The 15,313-nt window shown below is 36.9% G+C and overlaps 1 protein-coding gene across 12 annotated transcripts in view; it reads right to left on the bottom strand.

Moving 5' to 3' along the window:
- The window catches only part of YAP1 (Yes1 associated transcriptional regulator), a 112,655-nt gene that overhangs the window by 36,725 nt on the left and 60,617 nt on the right, over window positions 1-15,313 (bottom strand). For 4 of the 12 annotated variants that reach the window (XM_023644698.2, XM_023644702.2, XM_023644700.2 and 1 more), the window contains exon 4: window positions 975-1,094. The exons of 4 other annotated variants lie outside the window; for them this stretch is intronic. In XM_023644698.2, the coding sequence (XP_023500466.1) occupies window positions 975-1,094 (120 nt within the window). The remainder of the gene's footprint in view (window positions 1-974; window positions 1,095-15,313) is intronic. 4 more of the 12 variants (XM_023644699.2, XM_023644703.2, XM_023644701.2 and 1 more) reach the window with 1 other exon arrangement.

Here is a 15,313-nt window from a genome sequence, read left to right as displayed (position 1 = left end):
TCCCCGGCATTTGTGTTTTGATGGCATTCACAGAGTTAATTCCTCTTTCCCGTAAGGGCCCCACAGTTGTTGTTAGGTCAACCCCTGTAAAGCTTCAAAGGTTCCGCGTCCCCTCAGTCTGACCTACTCAGTGATCTGCACATTGTTTCATTTAGCTGCATCCAGTCCAAGACGAAAGCTTTAAAACCACAATGATCTGCTCCTTTTTAGATTCATTTTTCCATTGCTTTGGAAAAATATCTCAGAAACCCAACGGAAGAAACTGAAAACAGTGAAAAAATATGGATAAAAAGGCATTAAAGAGCTTGTACACTAACATCAAAATGTGCACATTTGAGAGGGGAATATTCCTTTGTGCAAATGGTGATTTAGTCACGTGACTTGAAGGAAATATGGCTTTGCGCTTTTTTTTCCTAAATGAAAAACAAAGAACAGGACCGTTACTTTAAAGAAAAAAAAAAAAAGGTAGAAAAAAAGGGAAAAAATGCTTTCACTGGTCAATCTCTAGGATGACAGGGTTTTCCCCCCCTACTGAGGACAGAAAACACTACAACACCCAGGCACAGGATGGTACTCATTGCTCTCTGAAGTTAAGCATAAGCAGACATTGGGTCACTGGCAAAGGCTGGTAACCTGGGTTTTAGATGCAGCATGACAACCTGATTATTATTGCAGCTAGAAAGATCATTTTAAACAAGATCACAGTGTCTCCCAGAAATGTGAAAGGAAATGTGATTCTGGCCAGTCAGCCACAACATTCCCCTAACCCCATCCCAAGAAGTCCAAGTTAAAAAGCTGATTTGGACTTGAATTTCTCAAGTTTAAAGTGAAACGTATAAAAACAGTACTGGAAAAGTTGGGTGGGCAGTCATTTTTTAATACTATAAAGCAATGCAATTTTATTTAAAGTACCTTCCCAAATTCATATACAAAAAATAGTAATCAAAAATCTCTAAGAAGGTTTTGAGATGAACCTTTACCAAAACGAGGGTCAAGCCTTGGGTCTAGCCAAGAGGTGGTCTTGTTCTTATGGTTTATATAGTATATTTCTCCATCCTGAGTCATGGCTTGTTCCCATCCATCAGGAAGAGGACCTATAAATACAGAAAAAAAATCACGGTTGGTTTTTATTTGGTGCGCCTAAAAAAAGTGTGAGGGGTGCTAATTTAAAAAGAAAACACATCTTGACATAAAACAATTCATTAAAACAGAAGCAAGCATCATTTCAGAGAAGAAAGGTAAGCCTATGTACCTGATTCTTCTCCACTAAAAAGAAACTACCAAATAATAAAATCAACATCCCTAAAGACACAGATGGAAAAAAAAAAAAAGTCAGATTTTCAAAAAATCCTTTTGGAAGTCATGACCCAAATAATTATTACTACTCTTATTACAAGACATGAAGTGCTACAGCTCAGAGACTACCTCCCAATCCAGCCAGTTTTGTGACAGTACCTTCCTAGGGGTCTCCAAGGTTCTTTAACAAGGAATACGCAAGTGATTTCAGAACATCCAAAGTATCATAAACATTCTGTTTAATATAAAGCACACTTTAGCTAAGCCTGCCAAGCTCCATTTGTTTCCATTATTTATGTGACTGGCTCACACCAAGAAAACTATAATCCAGAAAAAGTTTATTTTTAAGCAGCCCAGAAGTTGCTAGGAGGTGGGGGTTGCAGCTGGAAGTTTAAGTTTGTCAGAGGCTTAAAGGGGGCAGGGTCAGCGCTAAAACTGTTGGAAAGCAAAAAGAGACAATTTCAAAGCTACAGAGTGAGGAAACAACATCCGGAAGATAGGACTAAAGAATATAGAAGTCTAAGAAGATTATTCTATCTTTATGAGGGCAGGGAAGCTAGATAATTGCTTTAGGGATGTAATAGCAAAGAAAAGAGAGACCCAGAATAAATTACTAAATTCAAGCATATTTCCTCCTCATCTCCTCCACCCCTCTTCTCCTTCCCATCCCCACCAGGAGTCAGGAGAGGCAAGTGTAAATTAGAAATAGAGTCTGAGTAAATGCTTACAATTTTTCCATCTGTGGACAAATATGAATTGAGTGCTATGTGCCAGTCACTGTTGTAAGTATATTATGCACTTTAACTCACTTAATCCTTACAACCAATCACACGAGCAGTACTATCTCTGTTTTTTTTTTTCTTTTTTGTGAGGAATATTGGTCCTGAGCTAACATCTGTGCCAATTTTCCTCTTTTTGCTTGAGCAAGATTGTCCCTGAGCTAACTAACATTCATGTCAATCTTCCTCTATTTTGTATGTGGGTTGCTGCCACAGCATGGCTTGATGAGTGGTGTGTAGGTCTGTGCCTGGGAACCAAACCCACGAACTTCCTTGCTGAAGTGGAGTGCACAAACTTAACCACTACATCACTCAACTATCTCCATTCTAATGAGGAAATTGAGGCACAGAGTGGTTCAGTCTGGTACAACATCAAAAGCTAGTTAGTGTCAGGGATGATAGTCAAACCAGGCAGCCTAATTCCTGAGCCATTATTCCTCCTAACTACACTTTTTTATATTCATCTCTCACATCAAAGACCAGAAACTGAGTATGCTTCCTGTGCAAAAACGGAATAAGTTCCTTCTTTCTATATTGGCAGTCTATGCCAGCCTTGAGTGATGCCGAATGAGTAACTGGTTATACAGAGCACTCACACAGGCCCAAGGGACCCAAAGTCCTAATTCTAGGCCAGTTTCATTTTTATAGGGAACTGACCAATTTGCTACTAAGGCAACTGTCAAAGCTCTGCTTTAATGGGGGTAAAATCCTGTTAGGAAATGTAGACATCTGAAACTAAAGTGTTCTGTGCTCCAAAAGAGAGGCCACAGGGGGAAGACCCTCCTCCAGTTCCAGATGTGGAGTTCTGTACACAATGCTAACCATGTCCAGAGTTGGCATTTGCTGTAAGGATCCCATGTTCAGTAAAAGGTGAATGGGAAGCAAACTTGTTTAACACATATAAATCAAACCACTTTTCTCATTAGCTTTCACTATCACTTTGGGCTCTATTTCCCTACCAGGAAGATAAGCAAACCTGCAAAACTGAATACTAATGGTCTGTTACTACCTTTAATTGCAAAGATGGCTCAATTGTAAAATGCTTTTGAAAAACAAGTTAACTAAAATCCTAAGTTCCTAAGATATCATGATGATGAACAAGTCAACAGCAGTCACTGGATGCCTTTGGGAGCCTCAACTCAACAACCCAGACCTCATTATAGCCTCCAAACCTGCTTGAATACATCAATTCTCTACTTTTTCTTTTTTTTTAAACAGTATTGCTCTCCACCTTAGCTGTCTGAGTTAGAACAAAGAGACGTATGTATCTTGGATACAAACCAACATTCCCTATCTGCTCCACTCACTCTGTCCTGTAGATTCCACTTAACGTTCTCTCTGATTGATCTGTTCCATTCCATCTCTAAGAACTCAGTCATCAGCAGCTACCAGCTCTTTTTCTTGACCACTATAGAACTTCCTTCCTTGGTGTCTGACTTCTCATCTCTCCTGATTCCAGTGTCTTTTATCAAACAGCCATCAGGGTTTTCTTCTTAAAATACTACCTAATAAACTTTTATATGGCACTCACTGCCTTTAAAAAATTTCCCTTGCTCTCTACTATCAAAAGGAAAATGCCAGCTGGACTTATTTCTTAATAAGTCTTCTTCACATACCCAACCCCCGCCCCCCCCGCTTTTCACAAAACATGTCATCTCCTTGTATGTGCTATTCCTGTTATCACAGACATCCTTCTGCCCCACCCCTTATAAACTCTTTATTCTGAGAAAGCTCAAATTTCACCTCTTCAATTCAGTCTTCCTTGATTACCCTACACAAAATTATTAGTTTCTTCTACTCTGTACTAACATTTAACAGACAGAGCTGTAATTATTTGTTTACATGTCTGTCCTCCTGGCAATGACTAGGTCACTCATCTTTTATTTCGTAGGCTAGTATCTGAGTAATAATATTACACGGAAGAATGAATGTCCTGCCTCTTAATATTCTGAACTTTCTATAAATGAGCTTAAAATCATGTAGTACATATTATTTTCAATTAATATGTTTATAAACAGAACATATGAATGACATGTTGGTAACCCAGTTCCTTTTACTCAAACTTTTTGTTCAGAAACATATTCACTTTTACAGTTCATATAAAAATTTTTTAAAATGTTAAAAATTGCAGAAACGCATAATGGAAAAAGCCAAACTTTCTTGTAACCTACCCCCCCCGGGGAAAAAGTGAATTACTTCAGTTTTGTGATATGTTCTAGATTTCTTTTGTGTGTACAATCCATAATACATGCAGACCCACTGATGTCATGCTCTACATCTACCATACTTGCTTTATTCCCTTAATATATTATGGGTATCTTTTCTTGACACAACACATAGGTCTCTCCCATTCTTTTTAATGGCTTCATAGATCTCACTGTATGGCTATATTAGAACTCACTGATCCTTTTTTTCCAGTGTTGGATATCAGAGTTGTTTCTAAATCCTTTTGCTGTTATAAATAATAGTGCAATGCACAACCCTCGGGGGCAGCAATGGCAGCAGTCCCTCTACCACTACCAGCTCCATTACTACCATCTCACAATGATGACACTCTCACATTAAAATCTAAACGGTGGCTCTGTGTGCTACCATATAGGTGGAACACAGTGACTTTATCCCTCTATATACAAGTTTAAATCATTACATATTTATTATATATAAATCATATATTTATCAAGTATTTATCATATATGAATCATTAACTATTTAGTATTTCACTAAAAAACAGCAGACTTCAAAAATTAAATTCAAGAAACTTTTCACCAAAACTGTTCTTATATAACAAACCACTAAAAACAAAACTCTACATGCGCTAATTTTAGACATGATATAAAGGAGAGACAAGCCCAGTACAAATAAACAGGGTAGTGATTGCTGCCTATTTTCTCACTATATTTCTAAGAATTAAATAATGTCCATATGATATAGAACAATTACTATACAATTAATCTTATAAGCATTCAAATTCCTACCAGAATATAATACTAAACAGAGAAGAAGAGGAGAAAAGAACACTCTATATATTCATATATGTCTTTCACTTAACACTCTGGGTAAAAATATAATGTTATGTGGAAAAAGATGGTCCAAAATAGGATGTTTTCTTTACATAAAAAGAAAGCAAAGACAAAGGAGTAGACGAGGAAAGATTACCTTTGCACGACAATCAAATCCTTATTAGTAGAAAAATAAAACTGGAAAGAACCAAATCTTCAACCTTAAATGTGAATTAAATAAAACAATACAGATCTGGGCTTTATTCATACAAAAAAAGAATTTTTAGTTAAATGGTCCTTAGAAGAAGTCGAGTGACTTATACTTAATGCAGGATTCTAAGTAATCATGTTACACTAAGCTAACTGTTGAATAATCATGAAAAGCAGAGAAAGCAAGAGTGATATATTTTCTAGATTATCAAGTTGCACAGGCTACTGCAAGTTTAATTGAAGCATCTGTTTGGACTAGAGTTAGAATGGAGTACGGTCAGTAAATTCAAGGGGAAATCTGGGCTTCCCACAAAACTAAATTTACAAGAGGGAGGGACAGATCAAAATAAATTTAGAATGCCTTGAATTAAATTTATATTCTGATTTTAGACTGTCATAAATACTACAGCTTCTCCAATACAGAGTATATAAAATGAAGCGAATGTAAGTAGCAACATTTTATTTACATAAGATGATCTAAAACAGTGGCTCTCAAACTTTAGTATGTATCAGAATCACCTGGAGGGCTTGTTAAAACACACCCCTCCAGATTTTCTGACTCAGTAGGTTAGGGGTTGGCGTGATGCTGATACTGTTGGTATAGGGAGCACACTTTGAGAACCACTAATCTAAAAATAACAACTGAGAATTCTTTAGCTGGTATAGAACTGCTTTTTGAATATACTTAACTTATATACAACTATAATTATTCATTGTCAGGCATGATGGGCAGTTCAGAGACCAAACTATCAAGCACTACATGTCTGAGAACAGCACACAGCCACATCTGCCATAGGAAGATGAGGCACATGGCTCGCATTTATCAGGACAAAGAAGTCATAAGAAGGGTGATGCTTTTCCTTTTTTAAAAACCTTGAATGGCCCAAGCAACTATTTTGGAGAAGTAGCCCAAAATTCATTTCTTGTCCTCTAAGGACCAGATGGAAATGACAAGTAGCACTTTGAAGACAAGATGAACTGATGTGACCCACTGAATTATTACTAGTAACTTAGCTTTGAACCATTTGTAGTTGAAAACTCTTCACTTTCTCAATTCAAATGAAGAGCTTTTCTGTGTGCTGGCAAAATATTTTTTTTTCATACATGTGCCATAGCACTTATCATACTGGATTATTTGGTTATGTGTGTTTTCTTCCAGGCTAGACTGTGAAATACCTGAACAAAAGATTGTACACTAGGCATTTTTCTATTTATCATCTAGTAGCATGCCTACTACTCAGAAAGGGGAGGAATAAACGTGGTTGAAATTAAATCAAATGAAAGTGAATCAAAATCTTTTATTTATGCTTGTGAAACAAAATATTGTTTTACTCTTTCCATGTAAGTTCAATTTCTCCACTATTTGACACCACTTAAACTGAAGGCACAAGGATGTAGCAAAATCTTTTATTAAGTAAGTATTTATTGAGCTCCTGCTATATCCAGGCACTCGTCTAGGCCCTGGAGATACAGCAATAAGCAAAACAGTCCGTGTTTCACAGAACTTAAATTCAAACCATGAAGACAGATATGTACAGTACAATGTTGGCTAATGATAAATGCAGTGAAACAAATAATAAAGCAGCGTAAATGCAAAAAAAATTGGACATAGTCTTTTAGAAATGTGGACCAAGAAGGGCCACAGTGAAGAAGTGACCTTAAAGCTGAGACTCTAATACAATGCAAGTTCAAGCACGTGATGATCTGGGGCATGGGCATTCCGGTCAGGGGAAAAGTGAGGAGGCCAGGATGGAGGGGACACAATAAGCAAGGAATGAGGTACAGTGGTTCACTTTGTTTTTATGATCAAGGCTCAATGAGAAAACCTTTCATTTCAAACAGTAAAGGGTTGAATGGGTAATCCTAAAGGGGATTACCAATGCTAAAGGGTAATACCAATTTCTCCAAACCCATAGACAACATCTAAACAAGTCGGAGCCAGCAATAAGCATTTTCATCCAAGTCACATTTACATACAATAAAGGTAGGCCCTTAGACATGAGAAAGATGTGGGAGCTTTTCAAGGCTGGGCTATCATGTCTGACCAGTATACCAAAGTCTTTTGGGAAAGAAAAAAGATAAAAAATAGGCCCTGCATCAAGAAGGTAGAGAAAAAGAGGTTAGTGTTTTAATGAGATGTAAAGAGGGTGAGAAAATAAATTAAGATAAGAGAGAATGGTAAGTTATAATTGAAGTAATTCATAAGTCAGAATTACTTACCCTTGGGGAAAATAAATTTTTATGTAGGATTTACTCCTACTGGTTGAATGATATCTTATCTACTACAGCAAATACTAACTTCCTGCAATGTTTTAAAAACAAAATACTCCATGTCATAATACCGAAAGTGACTCAACACCAACTTCCTGCTCTTGCCTAAAGACCCTCTTCATTAGTAATGACTAACAAACTACCTGCAAGGTCTAACCAAACAAGAAAGTCTTGATTATGCCACAAGTTAGATGACCGACCTCTCCCTCTCACCTGCCCCACAATTCAGGAAAAAGAAGTCACTCAGGACACTGAAAGTTTACTAAACACACCCTCATGGGTGGTTCAAAGTACAGGACTACCAAGAAGAAGTTTCCTTAGAACATAAGAGTAGCAGCCGGAAAATAGATGCAATGATCTTTTAAAGGAATCTAATTCTGACCAATTTCAGTTTTGAAATTTTGGTCTCTTGTATTTCTGATGAATCACAAACTGTTCTGACTATATGCAAGGCACTGTTTTAAGTTCTTTGCAAGCAAATATTAACTCATTTAACAACCCCATGGCATAAGTACTATTATTATCCCTTTATACATGAGGAAACTAACACACAGAAAAGTTGTCCAAGATCACTTAGCCGAGGGTAGTAAGTGGCAGAGCTGGGATTCAAACCCAGATAGTTCTAGCTCCCCAGAATTCATGCTCTTAAGTACTGCACTGCAAGTATGACAAACATTAAGCAAAAGTAGCATTTTTAAAAAAATTTTTGTTCCCCTATAACTTTCATGAACCCCCATAGCTCCAGTCATGTCAGTACATGACTCTCACATCTTTACTGCTTCTCACAGGTTCAACAGTAGTACTTCTTCTCCAACCAACTGGATACTGACACTTCACAAAATATGTCCGCATATTTTGAGTGGATTTTACTTTAAAATAACAATTGCATCTGTTCCTCAAATAAAACTTTAATGTAGACTTTCATATTTCCATGATTAAGTTTAGCAGTAGCCTCTAAATGGACTTAATCAACTGCTACATTAAACATTACACGTACCACAAGATCATCTTGCCTCACCCTCCTCTGAGGAAGTAGCTCTCTGATTCAGGCTCTCTAAAGACCACAGGAGAGATTTTCAAATCTGTATTGAGCTATTCAAGGCCCTTTATAGTCAGGCATGACATAGCACTGCATAGGTCCTGAAAGCGTCCACCAATATCATTCACACCCCTCCTCCCTTAGTCTTCTTTCAATCCTTCAACCTTCTCCTCTCCTCTCCCCAGGACCTCCCGGCAGAACTCCTCCTCCTCACCCTCCTCACTCAGCTTACTCCTACTCATCCCTCCCCAATGTGAATGCCATTTCCTCAAGAGGGCTTTGCCTACACAGTTTCCTCTTGTATTGCATCAGGTGCTTTCTCTTTGGTAAGATGATCCCATCACATTAGTAATCCATTCAATGTTAGTCCTCCCAGCCTACACGTCTACTCCTGTCTTTCCAGTACTTAGCAGCGTCATGCACTTTTCACCTCCACCACATCCCCAATGCACCCACCAACCAGCCTGACTCCTCCTAGCCTCCACTGAAATTCTATTTTATTCTCATGCTATACCTTTGTCAGGATTTTCTCAATTCTACCCCATTAAGACTTTTCCCCACTTATGAATTGAAATTGCACTTATTTTGATTCCTTGGATGCTTACTGAAGATTATCTTGTATTTGCTCTTTTACACTGAGTTTAACTATAGGCCAGGTAGTAGTGTGGGAAGAATTTATCATTCTGCCCTAGAATAGAGAAAAAGAGCTCTCACTTTTTTTTTTTTGAAATGAGTGGGAATACTGAATTTTGCAAGGTTGCTCAGGACAAAAATGGCAACATTTATTAGAAAGTATCACCAGGTTAGTTTGTGATACTGTGATCTGCTGACTTGTGCAGACTTGTGGTTTTCAAAATATACTGGAACTAAAATATATTCACCCCTGACTCTTCTGCAGTTTTGTTTCCAAAGGACTCTTCCATAAACACAAACATCTAAAATTCATATGCTCCATCTTGTAAGCACTAAACAATCCCTAATAAAGTTCTGCCCAAATTACTAAAATTTTTAGGTAGACAAATGGAAAAGGTTGTCATGTACAATAAACAAGAAATATTATTGTCACTAACTTTTTTTGTGGCTTTAATCAGTAAGTCAAACATGGAGCAAGTGCGTATAAATGCATTTATTGAAGAAAAATCAGTTTATAAAATCAAGTTTTAGTAAAAGAAATATGATTTCTAGTTTCCATAGTAACAGTTTTATTCTCAGGGTGAAAGTCATGAGCTCAGGCTAGAACTTTTTGTGTACAGGCCTAGAAGCCGGAAACTAAACAGATTATAAATAAACAGATGAACATTTGCTTCAGGTAAACAAATACAAGAGTGGTGGTGACTCCATTTCTTTTTTTCCCTTCGAATTCAGTGTTCTCCTTCGTCTTAATGGGTAGCTAGAAAATTCTTCTGCTAAATCAACAGAACAGGTGGATGAGCCCAAATCCCTGTAAATCACAATGGACAGTGTAGCAGATTAAGATGAAACTCTGGCCCACGCATCTGAAGGCTACGTTGGAATCCTGGCACTGTTACTTACCTGCATTCTACTCACTAGCATACAGTGCCCCCAACCACTGTGCTCGTGCTCCCTTTATAGCAGATGCCTCACTGTATGCTAACCATCTGCCTACAGTCCTCTCTCTGCCCATCAGGCTCTAATGAGCCTGAAGTAACGTCTTGATTTTTTTGTTTTTGTATCCCCAAAGCTTAGCACTGCCACCAAACACAACCAAAGTTTGTTGAGCTAAAGTGATTAAGAACTTAGTGTAGAAAGAATGAGTGATTGATCTTGGTCAAGTCAATCTCTCAGATCCTTGGTCTGTGATTTTATAAGTCATAGGCTTTTTAAAAGTTGATAACACAGTGGGTTTCATTCCAGGGATGCAGGGATGGTTCAACATCTGCAAATCCATCAATGTGATACACCACATTAACAAAATGAAGAATAAAACTCACACGATCATCTCAATAGATGCAGAGAAAGAAAAGTATTTGACAAGATACAGTATCCATTTATGATAAAAACTCTAAATAAAATGGGTATAGAAGGAAAATACCTCAATATAATAAAGGCCATATGACAAACCCACAGCAAATATCATTCTCAATGGAGAAAAACTGAAAGCTATCCCTTTAAGAACAGGAACCAGACAAGGATGCCCACTGTCACCACTCTTATTTAACATAGTATCGGAAGTCCTAGCCAGAGCAATCAGGCAAGAAAAAGAAATAAAAGGGATCCACATTGGAAAAGAAGAAGAGAAACTGTCACTCTTTGCAGACAACATGATTTTATAGCTAGAAAACCCTAAAGAATCCACTAAAAAACTTTTAGAAAGAATAAAAGAATACAGTCAAGTCGCAGGGTACAAAATCACTGTACAAAAACCAGTTGCATATCTATACACTAACAACAAAGTCGCAGAAAGAGAAGTTAAGAATACAATCCCACTTACAACTGCAACAAAAAGAATAAAATACCTAGGAATAACCTTAACCAAAGAGGTGAAATATCTGTACATGGAAAACTATAAAACATTGTTGAAAGAAATCGAAGAAGATACAACGAAATGGAAAGATATTTTGTGCTCTTGGATTGGAAGAATTAACATCGTTAAAATGTCCATACTTCCTAAAGCAATCTATAGATTCAACGCAATCCCTATCAAAGTTCCAACACTTTTCACAGAAATAGAACAAAGAATCCTAAAATTTATATGGAACAACAAAAGACCCCGAATAGCCAAAATATTCCTTAGAAAAAAGAACCAAGCTGGAGGTATCACACTCCCTGATTTCAAAATATACTACAAAGCCATAGTCGCAAAAACAGCATGGTACTGGCACAAAAACAGATACACAGATCAATGGAACAAAATTGAGAGCTGAGAAGTAAACCCACACGTTTATGGACAGCTAATATTCGACACGGGAGCCAAGAGCATACGATGGAGAAAGGAGAGTCTCTTCAATAAATGGTGTTGGGAAAACTGGACAGCCACATGCAAAAGAATGAAAGTAGACCATTCCCTTACACCATGCACAAAAATCAACTCAAAATGGATTAAAGACTTGCATGTAAGACCCGAAACCATGAAACTTCTACATGAAAACATAGGCAGTATGCTCTTTGACATTGGTCTTAGCAGCATATTTTCAAGTCCCATGTCTGACTGGGCAAGGGAAACAAAAGAAAAAATGAACAAACAGGACTACATCAAAGTAAAAAGCTTCTGCACAGCAAAGGAAACCATCAACCAAATGAAAAGACAACCTAACAACTGGGAGAAGACATTGGCAAACCACATATCAGATAAGAGGTTAATATCCAAATTATACAAAGAACTCATACATCTCAACAACAAAAAAACCAACAATCCAATTACAAAATGGGCAAAAGATCTGAACAGAGATTTCTCCAAAGAAGATATATGGCTGGCCGACAGGCATATGAAAAGATGCTCAACATCATTAGCTATCAGGGAAATGCAAATCAAAACTACAATGAGGTATCACCTTACTCCGGTCAGAATGGCTATAATTAACAAGACAGGAAACAACAAATGTTGGAGAGATGGGAACCCCTGTACACTGCTGGTGGGAGTGCAAACTGGTGCAGCCACTATGGAAAGCAGTATGGAGTATCCTCAGAAAATTAAGAATAGATCTACCATATGATCCAGCTATCCCACTGCTGGGTATTTATCCAAAGAACTTGAAAACGCAAAGGCATAAAGACACTTGCACCCCTATGTTCACTGCAGCATTATACACAATAGCCAAGACTTGGAAGCAACCTAGGTGCCCATCAAAGGATGAATGGATAAAGAAGATGTGGTATTTATACACAATGGAATACTATTTAGCCATAAGAAATGATGAAATCCGGCCATTTGTCACAACATGGATGGACCTTGAGAGTATTATGCTGAGTGAAATAAGTCAGAGGGAGAAAGTCAAATACTGTATGATCTCACTCATAAGTAGAAGATAAAAACAACGATAAACAAGCACATAGCAAGGGAGAATAGACTGGTAGTTACCATGGGGGAAGGGGAGGGAAGGCAAAAGGGGTGATTAGGCTCACATGTGAGGTGGTGGACTATAATTAGTTTTTGGGTGGTGAACATGATATAATCTACACAGAATTCTGAATATATTATGATGTACATCCAAAAGCTATATAATGTTGTAACCCAATGTTACTGCAATTAAAAAAAAATAAAGAAAATTGAAAATAAAATTAAATAAATAAAACAAAAAAATCAATAAAAAAAGTTGATAACATTTTGCAGGATTTCCATATAAGATCTTATGAAATGACGGATTCATTAACACGGATTAGGTACTTAGTAAAGGTATAATTCCAACCGAAAATAAGAATATAAAAATAGGAATAACAAAGTAGACCTTTAATAATATTTCTATGGTTAAGTTTACTATTCTAGAGTCTTCTATCTGTGTAGTCCATGAACCAGCAGTATCGACACTACCTGGAAACTTGTTAGAGATGCAGAACCTCAGGTCCCACTCCAGACTTACTGAATCAGAATGTGCATTTTAACAAATCCCAGGCAATTCCTCCATACCTCACAAATGGAGAACCACTGATCTAGAATACAGAAAACTAACAAGTCAAACTTGTTTTATTAAAAACTCTTTTATAGAACTACCTATCATTAACTCAAACGTTACCAACATAGCAAAAGTACCATTCACTGGGTTACTTGGTTTAGGGGGAAAAAAATCACCTTTGATTTTAGCTTTATATTAAACTCTAGAAAGACAGCATAGTTTAGAGAAAACTGTAAAAGGTTTAGATTCAGACAGACCTGGGTTCAAATCTTGGATCTAATATTTATTAGCTTATTCTAACTCTGGGTAAATCCCTTACCTGCTTGATGCTAACCTTCCTTATCCAGAAAATGGAGCTAAACACTCTTCTCAATTAATTGTTGAAAGGAGTAAAAAGGGAAGAGTGTTGACATAGAGCAGGGCTTATAACAGGTATCTTAAAAAAAAGTCAGTTCCCTTCTCTTTCCTGGAATAGTTCTGCCATTTGTTCCAATAATATATATAACTTACTAAAATTCATGTATAATACAAAGAGGCAGATTTATGAGAAAATAAACCTGGGTCTTAAGGATGAAATGACCAGATAATAAAAAAAAAGGAAACCCACAGGTTTTCCATCTATAGGAGAAGGATCATAGAGAAGAGTCATATTTTTAATGGTATCCCAAATTTTTCAGGATAAACCTCAAACTTCTTAGTTGATCACATAAAGGCATTCTGAGGATGTCTTCAGTCTCATCTCTCCACCATCCACCATTAGTTACATGGTGTTGGGGGGTTCAGGCCTCAGTAATCTCTCTCATACTGCTACCTTTACCTTCTCTTTTCTTCAGCAAACTTAACTCCCACTTATCTACTAAAATTCAGATCCTGAATCCACCCACTTCTCACCGCTTCCACTTCTATCACCCTGGTCCATCCTTGCCCCTCAATTATTACAACTGCCCCCTAACTCAACTCCCTACTTTTACAAAACTTATTCAGATCATATCACTCCTCTGTTCAAAATCTACAAGGCCCTATATAATATGGCTTCCAGGCTACCTTTCACTGACTCTTCCTAGTTGCAATGGCCTCCCTGCTATTCCCCAAACATGCCTCAGCACCTCTGAAGTGGCTATTATGTTATGCACCAAACATTCTTCCCCTTTCTCCCACATATCTGCATGGCTCTCAGTTCATTTATATCTCTGCTCAAAAGACATCAATTACAGAAGCCTGCACTGGAGAAGCTATCTAAAATATCATCTCCCTCTATCCCCACTCAGTCATCCTCTGCCCCTTAACTGGTTTATTTTTCTCTTTCCATCTTAAACTATCTGACACATTATATATTTGTTTATAGTCTATATTCTCATGATTTGCTCAGAAAACTTTCTAATATGCAACTCTTCAGACTTTCTTCAGTGCAACTTAGGTCTTTTAGATTTGAACTTAATAGTGTAGAGTTTTAGTAAGTAAATTTATAAAAGATAGCTTTCTGTAAGTTCATTCAGACTTCAGAATGCTCAAATAAAGAAATGAGATTTTGTTACAATTTCAACCTAAAGCATGCTTACCACCTCCTTATCTTATTGACATCAAAAGAAAATATTATTCTGGAAAACTGTCTATTGTTGCAGGATTTTTTTCATTTCACTGATGCTGCCTATATATGGTAATCTATGGATACCATTTTAAAAGAATTAGCATCTTAATCTTTCACACAAATATTCCTCTTATGAGTCATAAAATTATTGTAGCTACAGAGTAACCAGAAGGATTTAGAAATCAGTGGGAAAGACGAAAATAATATTCCAACACTTATCAAGAGAAGAAATAAAACAGGCATTTATTTGGTTCTCAAATGTAAATAATTTAATCTCTTTCTCATCTTCTCTACTCCAAAGCTGAGTAAAGTTTCTAAAATTCTACAAATAATCACTGAAGAAAAGTTGAACATGGATATTTCTACTTTAAGGGCCACTATCTAATAACTCATTTTTATAAGAGAGCTGGGGGCAATGAAGTATCTAAAATCTAAAATATAACGTATCTCAAAATTCTTTTCCTCTTATCCTTCTAAGTTAGTCTATTGGTTAAAGTAAGAGAAACAGCTTATATCCTTTTTTTCTTCATTAGGTTCAGTATTTACACTAAAATCTTAGT

Source organism: Equus caballus, chromosome 7 (genome assembly GCF_041296265.1).
Source record: "Equus caballus isolate H_3958 breed thoroughbred chromosome 7, TB-T2T, whole genome shotgun sequence".
In the NCBI taxonomy this organism is placed as follows: domain Eukaryota; kingdom Metazoa; phylum Chordata; class Mammalia; order Perissodactyla; family Equidae; genus Equus; species Equus caballus.
Note: the sequence above shows the minus strand (reverse complement) of the source record. Positions and strands in the feature narration are given on the sequence as shown.